Consider the following 14881-nt stretch of genomic DNA (forward strand, 5'->3'; position numbering starts at 1 on the left):
CTGTCTGTTTGAATGTACCTGTGTTGCAAACTCATGTCTGAGTGTGTGCAATCAATGCTCCTTCCACTTCACTTTACAACAGTGTTATTCTGGTAAATCACACTCTGCGCAAAGACAGGTGGAAAGAATAGGGAGAGGGATTTCTTTTAAAACTCAAATCTGTCTGTAACAGCAAAAAGAAGAACTGCAGTAAACCTAAATCAAGCCACTGAAAGTGGGAAGATGTGAGTTAACAGCCAGAACAAAGTTGCTAATAACTTCTCCCAGGGCCAGATCTTATTAAAGGCAATTGTTTATTATGACAACACAACCAAAAGTTTACATATACCTGACTTGTTTCTTTGAATACATTTGTAGATTGAGAGAACTCCATTATACTGTATAACAATTCACAAGAGATCAGTTTAATCAAGGATTTTAAATGACAGCATAAACTACAAAAACATGAAAAGTAATGAGCATCTGGACTAGGAAACAAAATAAAAGTCTTAATGAATTTTCATTCCTACTGTTATAGACCAGGCCAGACCCACTCAAAATATTTCAAAAAGTAGCCTGAACTCTAACCTTGGCTCGTTGGTTACCAAATGAAACAAAAGAGAACAGAATATAGAATAACTTAACCTAGCCAAAAACCTAACAAATTATCCCAACTTAATAATGCTGTTCCAAATTCCTACAACAATCTCCATAAACACCCCTTGGCAAAAAATGTAAAATCAAACACAGGGTCTTACACAGAGCGAGATGTCAGACAGAGTCAGATGGAACACCATCTTCCATGGAGCGGTTTCTTTAACCAGCAGCCTCCAAACTGACAGGCTGCTTGCTCTGAACAGCCAGATTGCTAAAACCTAAACCAAATCTAAAACCAAGCTAAAACCAAACCAGAGGTCGGCTGAGCTGGGAGAACTGGCCACTCCCCTTTCATCAAACAAGTTTTTTTTTAATTTAAAGGCTTTCTCAACTAGATGTCAGACATTTTGGAACCTGTCTCTTTTAAAACACTTCACGAAAAAAAAAGGATAACACAACCTTGTTCAAAGGTGCAGCATTATGACATTACCAACAGATCTCATTCAGAACTAATTGATAGCTTTAGACTTTATCTATTGCTATTAAAGTAACAGCTAAAAGCAATCCAAAAAAGTTTCATTAAAATAAACTAGTCTAACTTTTATAAAATTACTGGACACAAACAGACAATTCACAGCACAGGATAAGAAGAACAATATTTCATTGCTAAAACAAGAGAAACAAAAAACTAAAATACCTTGAGCTACATACATTCAGTAAACACTGCATTTAGAAATTCACATTGTATAAATGTAAGCTGCTGCTTCTATCTAGTCTCCTTAGGTCAACGAATTCTCAGCTTAAGAGAAGGAAGAACTCGGCACCATGATGAGGGAAGGTAGCAAAAAAAAAAGGAAAATTGGACAAAATGTAATGTCAAAGAGATGAGATTTTTGCAGAATTTTGAAATTCAGCAAGAGGATTTGCAAACCAAATCAACTGTGAAAAAGAATTGTACAGAGACAGTGGATAAATAGAATCAAATTAAATGCAAGACTCAAAGATTTGTGTGGATGCAATCAGTTTCAGTTCGTGAGGCACTGGCACCGAAGGAAATTGCTCTAGTGGGACAGGCCTCATTGAGCCATGCTGGGACCAATTTCCTGCTGAATCAAATAACAAGCAGTAGAGAATGTTTGAGACTAGTTGACGTGTTAGTAGAGGGGAAATGTAGAGGTTATGGCAACATTACAGGGAAGCTGTTTAGATAAGGATATTCAAAAGTTAGACAGGAGCAGACAGTATATAAACACAGAAAATAGCAGTAAACATGGAGAAAAGGGGAAAAATGGTTTAAACGCAAAATTAATGGCTCTTTACATGAATATATGTAGTATTGGAACAAAGAATTACTAGTACAAATACAGGTTAACAAGTATGATCAAATAGTCAGTACTGCTAAGGAAGTAACAACTTGGAACTACATCGCAATTTTTGAAAGGATGATAGGATAACATTATTGGTTCAGATGGAAGAACATCACTTTTGGGCCTTGAACCCAAGTAAACATATATTGGCATTGAAGGCTGTCCATGGAAGATTCATTAAGTTATTACCAGGTATGAGGAGGCTGTCTTGTGAGAAGTTCAGTAAGTTGGGCCTGTATTCATTGGAATATAGAAGAATGAGAGGTCACTTCATTGAAACATACAAGATTCTTAGGGGACTTGACAGGGTAGACACGGAGAAGCAGTTTTCCCTTGTGGGACAAACTTGGACCAGAGGGCATAATTGCAGATGGAGGAATTACACATTTAAGATAGCAAAATATCTTTACCACATAGGCCTGAAGAGGCTAGGTTGTTAAATACCTATCTCAACCTTGAGTGTAAGTTTAGATCAGTATGGGATCAAAGGTAATTGGGAAAAGGCAGGAAAGTGGCATTGATAATTATGAGAATCATCATGATGTCACTAAATGGCAGAGTGGCCTGCTTATTCTCTGATATCTTATGGTCTAACTGAATGATCAATCTTCAACAATAGAGTTGAGGAGCAGAGAATGAATAGCAATCTCAAAATCAAAGTTACAGACACAGGAATGGGTCTAGACAAGAATTTAGATTAGAAACTACAAAAGTGTAACATGGTTTGAAAATAGATTTTTAAGTATTTTGCTGGGACCAGTAAAGCTTGGTGAATTTCAGAGAATTTGAGAGATGAGATTGAACGGTGACCTCAGAACTCAGAAGCAGCTTTACAAATGACAGAGACAGGCATATCAGTGACAATATTATTTGAAAACATTGATCACAAGGTGAAAACAAGCACAGCTAATGATTTAAACATCGCTGCAGATAAGGAAAGGGTGCAAGTAAGCAATTTCCCTGGAGGTTAAAAAAAAAAATCAATCTTTACAATGATTTAAAATGTGCAATTTCAAGTTCATTTTAAGATCAAGTAAGCCACTGCAAATGCATACAATCAGAATGAGTGAGCATCAAGGGAAACTGATCTTATTGAACTTTAGGTCACCAACAGTGAAAGCAAGCAAGGAAAGCTCAAAATGTTTGTTTCGCCCTGCATGTTGTAAGTAAAAAAGCACGACCACCACCAGCAATGGAGCTCAACCAGGCAGTCTACTATTACAGCAATGGCCCTGGGTCAATCACAGTGAAAGAGAAACTATTGACTATCACTGTATTTATGGAAAATGACCCTTGGTTTAAGTGATATTATCAAAGAACACGTGAGTTAAAAATAAGAGACCAAAAATGCTGCACATGTTACCAGCCAGTTTTTAAATACTGGGTTAAGTACAGTACTCAAAAATTATTCCTGGGCATATCTCAGAAAACTAACTTCTACTTTGGTCAATTTACATTTGTACATGTCCAAACTCGAGTCTTCTTATGTCACCTTTAACATAGTGGAGTACTGTTGATATTCATGTGAGAGAATTATAGTTATTTTGATCTATTGATCTAAGCCAGCATATTGCTATGTTAACTAACTAGGAAATAAGACTCTGCTAAGCTAACTGATCGTGGAAGCAAAACGTTGCAGCTCAGAACAGCAATTCCACCCCACAGCACTGCACATCAGAAGCGGTTGTCATAATCCTAGCCTAGAATGCCTCACCCTCAAAGCTGAAGGCAGGAATAAACAACAATAGCACGTCACAAATTCCTTGTCCAAATGTAGTGTTTCAAATTGCTTTTGCCTCAAGCAAAAAGCACGTATCATCCCACACTGTTCCACAGCTTCAGAAGGTCTACTAGTAAATATTGTACAAACACAAAGAAGATTCAGTTAAATTTCAGTTAAATATTTGGTATTAAATCTTTTTTCTGGCTTTAACGTGTATTACAAATTTGCTACTTAGGCTACTACTGAAGGGCTTTTGCCCGAAACGTCTATTTTACTGCTCCTTGGATGCTGCCTGAACTGCTGTGCTCTTTCCAGCACAACTAATCGAGAATCTGGTTTCCAGCATCTGCAGTCGTTGTTTTTACCTACTCCAGTTCAAGTTGGTAAATGGTAGAAGTATTGTAATATCTTGCACATATTTCCATGTTTTCATTGAGATTAGTGGTGGCAACATACTACAGGGAAAAATAAATCAAAGACTAAAATTAGCCTGTGCAATACTCTTAGTATTGTACCTTCAGTGAGGTGTAATATCGAGGTGCTAATATTCTCATGAATTGGGTAAAAAGAAGTTGGTATCTAAAATGCTCATATTATGTCTGTTGAATTTACAACTGTTCCACACCAATAAACTTTGCTTCACTGCTCAAATTAAACTGTGCAAACAGTGAGGACACTAAGAGCAGAAGGACAAAGTGTAAAACATAGTCATGGGTGTTTTTCCACAGTTTAATTGGATGGGATGCATCAATTCTGGATGCTCACCTTGTTCAAATTCCAATAACAATTTTGAAATTATCCTGTCAAGGGATACATCTCTGCAGCAGGTGGGACATGAATATGGATTTCCCAATTCAAAAGGTAGGGACACTACCACTGCACAAGAATAATTCCCATACTCTCATATGTCATTTAGAGTCAGAAATCTATCATTCTCTATCTTAAAGGGATCTTGTTGAGCGCTGTTCGGCTCTTTTGTTTCCCACATTACAACAGTAACTACTATACGTCTTATGAAAAGTCACAAATAAATGCAAGTCTTTCTTCCTTTTTGTTTATTTCAAATGTCTTGATTAAGGACAGCTAATTCAAAACAGGTCAGCAACTGAGCTGAATGGGGTCTGAAATTCTTCAGCCATATTTCTAGTCTCAGACTGGAGGACAAACTCCTGAGGGGACTAGTGTGACTCATTATTCCAAGTTGATGCAATTTCCAGGGATCTTCTCCCACCTGTGGGTGGGAAAGAAGCTCCACTGCCTTTCACAAGGCAGATCTCAAACCAAGATGTAGACAATCCCAAAGCCAGCAAGATCAGGAGTAAGCAGTCACTTCGGTGATTTAAGGGCAAGGTGTACATTGGAAGATTACATGGGCAAGTTGACTGGGCAGCCTTGGCAGACAATTGTTCCCAAGATCAGATCACTGTTCAAAGATTCCAGAGGTATGAGTAAGGAGAGTGTTGCAGATTGGGATTGAAATGGAGTTTGCACCAGTCTGCTGGTACTGAAAACTGCAGCTCAACATCACTGGACAGGAATACCCATGGTACTGGGTTTGTAATCTAAACAGATTTTGGTTTGCATCATAGTCATTCATTTACAACTGTGTCTTGGAGTTATTCAGCCTCTAGACTCAAGGGTGGAAGACAGTTCCAAACTTAGGAAGTTAGCTATCAGCCTATAGATTTTCTGCTTGAGATTTAAAAGTACTCAATAAATCACAGTACACAAGAAAGCTCAGAGAAACAGAATCTTGGGGTGCTTCTCAACAGATCCTTGAAGGTAGCAAGACAGGTTGAGATGACCAACTGTATACTTGGCTTTCCAGTCATAGCAGAGATTATAGAAACAGGGAAGCTACACTGGAGCTGTACATGACTATCATTAGGCCACAACTGAAATAGGTCTGTACACAAACCACCACACTATAAGAAGGATGCGATTGCACTGGAGTGGGTGCAGTGGAGATTCACCAGGATGTTCCCTTAGTTGGAGCATTTTAGCTATGAAGAGAGACTGGATAAGCTCAGGTTGTTTCCTTTAAAACGAAGGCGGCTCGGGAGGCCACATAAGATTGTAAGGGGTATGAACAGGGTAGACAGGAAGCAGCTGTTCTCCTTAGTTGAAATGTCAATAACGAAGGGCTTATTTTTAAGGTGAAAGGCAGATTTAGAGAGGGCTTGAAGGAAACCCAGAGGGTAGTGGGAATCTGGAGTGCTTGGGAAGGTAGAAGTACAAAACCTCACAAACTTAAAAAAAGGTTTATGGATGAGCAAGTGAAATGCCATTGCATTTAAGGTTATGGGTCAAGTGCTGGAAAATGGGATTATTGTAGATGGGTCAGCATGGACCAGAAAATCTGGAGGGCCTCTTCTGTGCTCTAAGACGGTCAGAATACAATAAGAGTGTCCAAAAAGGAAATAGTGAGAGTGCAGGGCCAACTTGTTCCTATGAAGTTGAAGGAGGGGTCAAAGTAGAAAAAACCCTGGAAAACCAGGAACTTACAAGATTGATAAGGCAAAAAAAGGTGACAGGAAATGCATGATAGATTCTGAGGACTCAAAATTCTGGAAACCCGAAAGGCACATGGAAAATAGAGCTGAAAATGTGTTACTGGAGAAGCGCAGCAGGTCAGGCAGCATCCAGGGAACAGGAGAATCGACGTTTCGGGCATAAGCCCTTCTTCAGGAAGAAGGGCTTATGCCCGAAACGTCGATTCTCCTGTTCCCTGGATGCTGCCTGACCTGCTGCACTTCTCCAGCAACACATTTTCAGCTCTGATCTCCAGCATCTGCAGACCTCACTTTCTCCACATGGAAAATACAGGTCTAATGTAAAAAGGAACTAGGTGAGAGAATAGGGAGCATGAAAAAGAAGTGGCAGGTAAAATAAAAAGGAAAATCCAATCACTATATTAGGTGCAAGAGGATCACCAGGGAAAGAATAGGCACATTCGGGATCAAAGTGGTTGTGTGTGCGTGGAGTCAGAGGACGTGGTTGAGATGTTTCTTTTAAAAAAAGGCCTGGGCTGGAGAATTTTAGCTATGACAGAATGCTACAATAGACTAGGGCTGTTTTCCTACAGCAGGGAAGCTGTCATTATTTGGTTCCCTTCAATGAATGACACAGATATAGAGGAAGAAACATTTCCCCTTAGTAAAAGGGGTCAATAACCAAGGAACAAAGATTTAAAGGTTAGGCACAGGAAGTGCCTTTTCTCACCCAGAGGATGAGAATCTGGAACCCCGCTTGAAAAGGTGGTCAGGGCAGCAACGATCATAGCATTTGAGAAACATTCAGATGAACACACAAAAAATCTCAAAACATGCAAGGCTACAGGTCACTTTCTGGAAAACAAGACGAAGGTAGATAAATGCTAGATGATTGGCAAGGACACAATGGGCCATGCTATAAGACTCCAGGGGTCAACATTGCCATGTTACAAAATAAAGCATTCCTATAAAACTTGTGCAGGTTACTTGCACCCACATTCACGTGGACATTAAAATCTGCCTATACAGCACTTCAGAATTACTGGTGGAGCTCAAACCATTACAAAAGGACTTTAACACTGAAAATTAAGCACCAGTCAAAACAAAATTAAGTTTTTACTGGAGTTTAGTATCACTATGCAAGACTGAGTGCATAGAATTATGACAGCTATTGGACCACAACTACCAACATTCAAAACAAACAAATGTAACAGGTACCAAAGTTACTGAATGAAATACCAGTGTTGTCACTCTGACATGACTGTGGTGTTTCTTTTACAATCTTTCCTCCAAATGGGTGAATTATTCACTGGGTATCTAGCATTTTCAATCCTGGTGCCTGCCACAAAATGCACATTTTACCATACAATAAAAAAAAGGTCAAAGAGGATTAAAAGCTTAGCTGAAAAGGCTAAGCTATTCCCAAGTCTACTTTATTGCAAGCTGCTAAGCACAGCACTAACAGATCAAGGATACATTTGTTTCCACTGAAAATTATAAAATCATGCAAAAGCTATTGCATAAAAGGAGGTATTGGACCCATCTTTTTCATGCATTGTTCCGCACTCCAGCTCATTTTGAGAGGGAGGGCTGGTGGGTGGGTGGGGGGGGAATATATCAGAGAAGAAAAAGAAATTACTTAACTATTCCCTCTAATAATTAATTGAAATCCATAAGTGTTTTCATCTACAGCAATACAAGTTTCAGTACTCAGTGGTGTGAACACTAAACTGAGCAACAGACAGCCTTGTACAGACATGAAATTAAGTGCCTTCAGTTATTGGTATGCAAATCACAGGAAATCATCCTTATGTATTTGCATTGAGTCAACCAAGAGAAAAAAAAGACAGATGGACACCATGAAAAATTACCTCCCATCCTGGGGTTTTGTCCATTAAAACAAAATGGCAGTAATACTGAAGCAGATTTGCAGAACCAAGACATTTAAAACTCAAATGCTGCCTGCAGGTTGTAGGCAACAGCAACAGCAAACAAGTGCTCAGAACATACAAGTCAATCCCCAGAAAGATTGAAAGAATTTACTTCAAACATACCAATTAGAATTGTGCATAGTATTATGGACATTGTTGATGTGGCAAATGAAATGTGAAGCATCAATAAACCTTCAAATACTTTAATACCATAAAACACAGGAACAGAAGTAGGCCATTCAGCCCATCGGATTTGCTCCAATGACATCATGGCTGATCTGATAATCCTCAGCTCCACTTTCCTACTTTTTCCCCCATAACCCTCTATTTCCTTACTGATTAGTAAACTGTCTCAACCTTGAATATACTTAATGATGCAGTATCAACAACTCTCTGCAAGAAGAAGAAGTGTTTCACAGATTCACTACCCTCAGAAGAAATTCCTCTTCATGTTTGCCAAAAATGTACAACCCCTTATACTGAGACTGTGCCTTCTGATACCAGACACACAAGGGGAAAATTATTTACATATGGAAAAATTATGTTCAGCTCCCCGATTCTTCCTGAAATTTGGAACAATCCTCTAATTCTCTCAATCAAAATCAGTCTAGCACATCATGTAGACCAAATAAGTTTGAACAATTCAGTTCATTCGCGTGAAGGACTTCAACCCAGAACTCACTTAAAACTTCTTAGGCAATGTCACTGAGAAACCAAACAAAAGGGCTCTATTTAAATTACTGCATGTTACATTAGTACTTTGGTCTAGTTCTGAGATCAAGGCTCAGGTGGAGTACTTAGGAGAATTTGACTGAGCATCTAATTCATTCATCACCTCAAAGTGCTCGAGACTTGATATTCAAAATGGAGAATGTTCCATAGAAAAAAATACATCGACTTGACAAGCAGAAAAAAAGAAAATTCAAAGCAACCTGACATCAATCATGCTTATCCACCATTTCTTTAAACTACTAAACCATTCCCAAATAGGCTGCTGGAATTCCAGTGAAAATATTAAATAAATAACAAACTCTGTTTCCATTCACAGAACCAGAAATTTCTTTTCAATCACACATATCATACAATATAACTCAAAACATGATCTGCTTGTGCTAGTATTTAGTAACTTAAGTAGAGAAAATAAAATCTGCCACTTGAATTTACTAAGGGCATGAGAGTAATCTGTTATGTGCAAAAGACATGATTGGTCAATTGATGGTTTAGAAATGTCGAGCAATGTTAGTTTGGCAGCCACTACTTCGCATCATAATTGCACCATCTTGAACGCTGAAAAAAAAATCAAAGATCTAATACAGATTACAAACTACCTATCCATTTATCTGCAGCAATCTTCCCAAAAGTGATCCATAGTAGGTGTAATATTTCCCTAGTCAAATGAACTATGGTATGTTTAGACTGCAGTGGAAAAAAAATTAAAAGTATTTTAAATAGGGACTGCAGCGACCTAAGAAAATTAAAGTACTTACTGGTTCTTGATACTCCCCTTCTGCAAAAAAAAATTCAAAACACAATAAAGGTAATAGTCCTCAAAGGTCTCTGAACCGATTAAATGAAAGGACTAAAATACACAGATGGACTTGAATGCAAACACGAAAAAACACTATTCTGATCAGACAAGAAGTTAGTGGGAAATCCAACTGCACTAGGGTTAATTTTGTGAAAGAATTCAAAGTTAATTTTCAGTGTTGCAGAGCCTGAAATGGCTTTTTCAAAAGCTAGCAAAAACAAGATGCAAAACATTTCAGATGACAACGACTCAAAGCTGTCCACTTTCACAACATGAACCCCCGGCAAACTGACTTGGACCTTAAAGAGTTCATACTTCCCTTAACAGCCCTTTATATTTATCTTAGTATGTTGCTTCAAGTTTAAATTTAATTATACAAGGAAAACAAACTGCAGCCGTATTAATCATTTAATTTCCTGCTCAGAAAGATCTTTCACCATCATGTAGAAATCATTGCTCTTAAAATACAGTACATTAAATCAACATAAAGTCACTGCTTAACTAACTCCATCCCAAAATACAAACCCACATACAAACAATAAGACAAAATTAGTTTGCAATGAACCACAAGTACAGTAGTCTTCTGTATTTTGGGTGGCACAGTGGTTAGCACTGCTGCCTCACAGCACCAGAAACGCGGGTTCAATTCCCACCTCAGGCAACTGTCAGTGTGGAGTTTGCACATTCTCCCAGTGACTGTGTGGGTTTCCTCCAGGTGCTCTGGTTTCCTCCCACAGTCGAAAAATGTGCAGGTTAGGTGAATTGGCCATGCTAAATTGCCCGTAATGTTAGGTGAAGGGGTAAATCGAGGGGAATGGGTCTGGGTGGGTTGCTCTTCAGAGGGTCGGTGTGGGCTTGTTGGGCCGAAGGGCCTGCTTCCACACTGTAAGTAATCTAATCTAATTTGTCACTTCCTCTGCAGGTGCTTGCACCTCTCCTTTATGATGGCTGCAAAAATGATCAACCACTTGTTATTATTTTTCTATACGGGACATCTTTGTGTTGAACCATTTCAAGATTGTAATTTTGTCTCGGCTCCATTTATCCAGTGGATTTAGTCCACCTCTTCATTCCAAACAAGCATGTTTTATCTTTCCTTCCTTTACCCATCAATGCATCCTCCTGAGGTGACAGAAAATTTATAATGCTTAATGAGGTCATTCAACCCATCATGTCCAAGCCAGTCAACAAAGGGCTATCCAGCTGAATTCTACTGCACTGCAATCTGCAGATCATGGATATTCATGTAAAGCCATTAAATGGAGATGCCAGTGTTGGGCTAGGGTGGACAAAGTCAGAAAGAGACAGTGAAGTGAGATCAGAATGGAGTATGTTGCTAGAAAAGCATGGCAGGTCAGGCAGCAACCCAAGAGCAGAGTCAAAAAGAAAGATGTTTCGGGCCTGAGCCCTTCATCGGGAATCTAGACAAAGTCAGAAGTCACAACACCAAGTTTAGTCCAACAGATTTACTTGAAACCACAAGCTTTTGTAGTACTGCTCCTTGGTAGCTTCACTTGACAAAGTAGCAGCACTACAAAAGCGTGATTTCAAGTAAACTGGCTGGACTATAAACTGATACCATGTGACTTTTGCATGGCCACTGGCTGAGGATTTCCAACTCCACTGAACCTTTTCAGGCAATGAGTTCCAAATTCCCCTCAACTCCAAACCATGACGTCCTTCCATCTTTGGCTAATCCTTTGTCAACCTCGGCTCTACCACTGTGCTTTGTTGACAAACTTGCCCCTCAACCCTGTACAACCCATCTCCCTTACATCCACAGTCCATCTGTCAGGCTTCTTGGATCACCTCCCCAACTTACCTGGAGGATCTACTCTCCTACTTTGTCTTGCCTTTCTCTTCACCCCACCCAGCCCCACAAAACCACACGGATCCCAGAAGAGGTTAACTGTCCCATCCTCCTGAGGGTGTAACACAATCCCCCTTTCGCACCTCACCACCCCCCAAAAAAAAACAAAAACAAACCACACACACACACACAGGTGGCACTCATCTTGTGTCTCTCACCTTCGAAGTCGGACTCCGAGTCGGACTCGGAACCGTCGTCCCCGTTGGACTCGGTCTGCATGGGGTCGTCATTGTTGTAGCGGCGCCTGCCCCCGGCCCGCTCCTCCTTCTCCTTCAGCTCGGTGAAGTAGTCGATGGCGAACTCCACCAGGTCGGAGGGCCGGTGCCGGAGCACCTCCACCGTGTAGCCCTGCAGCAGGTCCGTCAGCCCGGGGGGGATCTCGATATTCATCCTCTCCAGTGGTGGGGGGGGGGGGGGGGGGAAGGAGGGGGTGAGGGAGGAAGAGTGGGGATGGGGTCTCCTCTGAGGACGGAGGGGGTAGGGAAGGAATATAATCCGCCTTAACGATACCCTCGATTATCAGCGACTAGTCGATAACCTCCTCACACCTCCCCCCCCCACCCCCTTCCCCCCGCAGCAGCCTCCTCCTCCTCCTCTTCAATCCCGCCGATATCTCGGCTCCGAAATCAAACCGGCGCACAAGCCGATGTCGGCGATATCTAACCGATACCTTCCCGATTATTCACCGACTCTTCTGCATTTACCTCAGCCAAAGCGCGACTAGATCGTCCGGCGCAGTGGGTTTTTTGACGGATTCATCGGCTTTTTCTGTCGTGTTTTGATAAACGATAGATGATTTGTAGCGTTTAATACAACATTTATTTGTTTTTCTGTTTCCTCACTTGCTGCCGTCCAACGCCCGGTTCGTCCACTCGGGATCGAGCTCCGATCCGGTAACCCCTCCCCCCACACACACACAACGCTGCACACCGCGCAATCAAACCTGCAGCGGGGCAGCCCCCTTATCGGCGTGTGTCTAGCCCAATGGCAGCCCGGGGGCGGGGCGGCTGGTGGACAGATTGACCAATCGTGGCCGCGAAAATGGTGGGCGGTTCCCTCCCGGCTCCGCCTCACCCCACTGCGAGCAGGTGCGGTTGCGCTCCGCGCTCCCCTCCAATCCCATCTCACTCTCCCGCCGCCGCGCTGATTGGCAGGCATCCGCCGGCCAATCGGAAAGGCCGCTCCGCCATTGACGTCATTAAGGCAACCTCTGGTTTACCCTCCACTGGTTGCCATGGGAACGGCTGGTCCAAAAAAAACAAAAGGGGAGATTCCCCAGCCTGGGAATTCCTGCAACAAGATGCCTTTAGAAGAAAAAGGAGTTCCCTCCCTTCTTATCCAGTTCTTCCCCTTCTCAAACTTTACAACAATAGTTAAAAATCACACAACACCAGGTTACAGTCCAACAGGTTTATTTGGAAGTGCTTCCAAATACACCTATTGAACTATAACCTGGTGTTGTGTGATTTTTAACATTGTCCACCCCCAATCCAACACCAGTCCTCCACATCCTCTTTACATCAATAGTGTTTTCAGCTGCTGTTTGATTTTTCTTAGGGTGTTTTGAATGCAGTAATCTCTATGTCACCAAAACTAAACGCCAAGAGTGGATATAAACCCTCATCAAGAGTGAGTTTCATTCACATGACACTGTAATCTTTTGCTGGTCCTGCTCCACAATGGTTTCATTGTCATCTTTGGACTCTGAATTCCAGGATTTATTAAATTGAAATTCTACCGTCTGCCACGATGGGGTCTAAACATTACATCTAGGATGTTGTGGTTCTGTTCGCCGAGCTGGGAATTTGTGTTGCAGACGTTTCGTCCCCTGTCTAGGTGACATCCTCAGTGCTTGGGAGCCTCCTGTGAAGCACTTCTGTGATGTTTCGTCCGGCATATCTTCTCACAAACGTTGATTACATCTAGGATACATGATGGTTTCTTGTGGGACACCCAACTAGACTGACACATTTGTTTTTTTAAATTCATTTTTGGGTGTGGGCATCACTGGCTGGCCAGCATTTATTGCCCATCCCTAGTTGTCTTTGAGAAGGTGGTGGTGAGCTGAAATCTTGAACAGCTGCAGTCCATGTGTTGTAGGTAGACCCACAATGCCCTCAGGAAGGGAATTCCAGGATTTTGATCCAGTGATAGTGAAGGAATGGTGATATATTTCCATGTGAGAATGGTGAATAGCTCGGAAGGGAATTTGCAGGTGGTGGTGGTGTTCCACCTGATGAAGGAGCGGCGCTCTGAAAGTTAGTGCTTCCAATTAAACCTGTTGGACTATAAGCTGGTGTTGTGTTATTTTTAACTTTGTACACCCCAGTCCAACACCGGCATCTCCAAATCATGACTATGTATTTGTGCTCTTGTCCTTCTACAGTACCTGGAATTGGTCATGGCTTTGAAAGGCGGTATGTAAAGATGTTTATTGAAAGATGCATTACGTGGTCCTAACATGAATAACAACTTAGAGAGGAGAAAGTGAGGACTGCAGATGCTGGAGATCCCGAAACGTCGATTCTCCTGCTCCTTGGATGCTGCCTGACAAACCTATTGCATTTCCAACGCCCCTCCCCCAAGTCCCTCCTCCCTACCTTTTATCTTAGCCTGCTGGACACACTTTCCTCATTCCTGAAGAAGGGCTCATGCCCGAAATGTTGATTCTCCTGCTCCTTGGATGCTGTCTGACCTGCTGCGCTTTTCCAGCAACACATTTTCAGCTAACAACTTGGAGAGGCTAGGAAACACATCCCTCCAACCCCGATCAGTCATTTATGTCCTTTTGAGTGGAGCTTATTTCATGACACGACTTAACCTTTACAGGAACAACTGGCTAATGCAACATTGTGCAAGCTCATTTGCATACAAAGGAAAAGTATCTATGACCAAGGTAACTCACCCAAGATACTGTTCTCCTTTGTTCTGACTACTATGTGCTTCAAGCACAGTGAGCTGGAGTGATAATATGTACTCATTTCTGATGAAGGGCTCCTGCCCGAAATGTCAATTTTCCTGCTCCTCGAATGCTGCCTGATCTGCTGTGCATTTCCAGCACCACTCTAATCTTGACGCTGATTATATGTATTGCTGAAAATTAAGATCCTGATGTAACTCTCACTCCTGCCTTCTGTAAGCAATGTTGGCAGAGAGGCTGAAGTGCATCATCAACACCAGACATCATATTTTAATTTAAGTTTTATTTAGACTTGTGTTTTTGTCACAGTGAATTAATAGTTCCCCTCTCACCCGGTGCCAAAAAGAAGTTATAGCACACACCCATCAGGGAAACATACAAGTAACAAGATACAGAGGGAAGAAAAAGTCAGCTGATGTCCATTAACCTGCCATTACTATGCAAACTGGTTCAGGTGAACATGGGACACAGTAG

General features: G+C 41.5%; 1 protein-coding gene across 2 annotated transcripts in view; it reads right to left on the reverse strand.

The window, feature by feature from the left end:
- prkar2aa (protein kinase, cAMP-dependent, regulatory, type II, alpha A) overlaps positions 1-11920 on the reverse strand; it is a 207328-nt gene extending 195408 nt beyond the window's left edge. The window contains exon 1 of one of the 2 annotated variants that reach the window (XM_043707638.2): positions 11646-11920. In XM_043707638.2, coding sequence (XP_043563573.1) covers positions 11646-11877 — 232 coding nt within the window. In that variant the 5' untranslated portion in view covers positions 11878-11920. The remainder of the gene's footprint in view (positions 1-11645) is intronic. The other variant, XM_043707640.2, reaches the window with a different exon arrangement.
- Between the last annotated feature and the right edge of the window lie 2961 nt (positions 11921-14881).

The sequence above is a fragment of the Chiloscyllium plagiosum genome, unplaced genomic scaffold, assembly GCF_037043375.1.
Source record: "Chiloscyllium plagiosum isolate Xiang-an unplaced genomic scaffold, Cpla_swu_hap1 HiC_scaffold_14, whole genome shotgun sequence".
NCBI classification, from domain to species: domain Eukaryota; kingdom Metazoa; phylum Chordata; class Chondrichthyes; order Orectolobiformes; family Hemiscylliidae; genus Chiloscyllium; species Chiloscyllium plagiosum.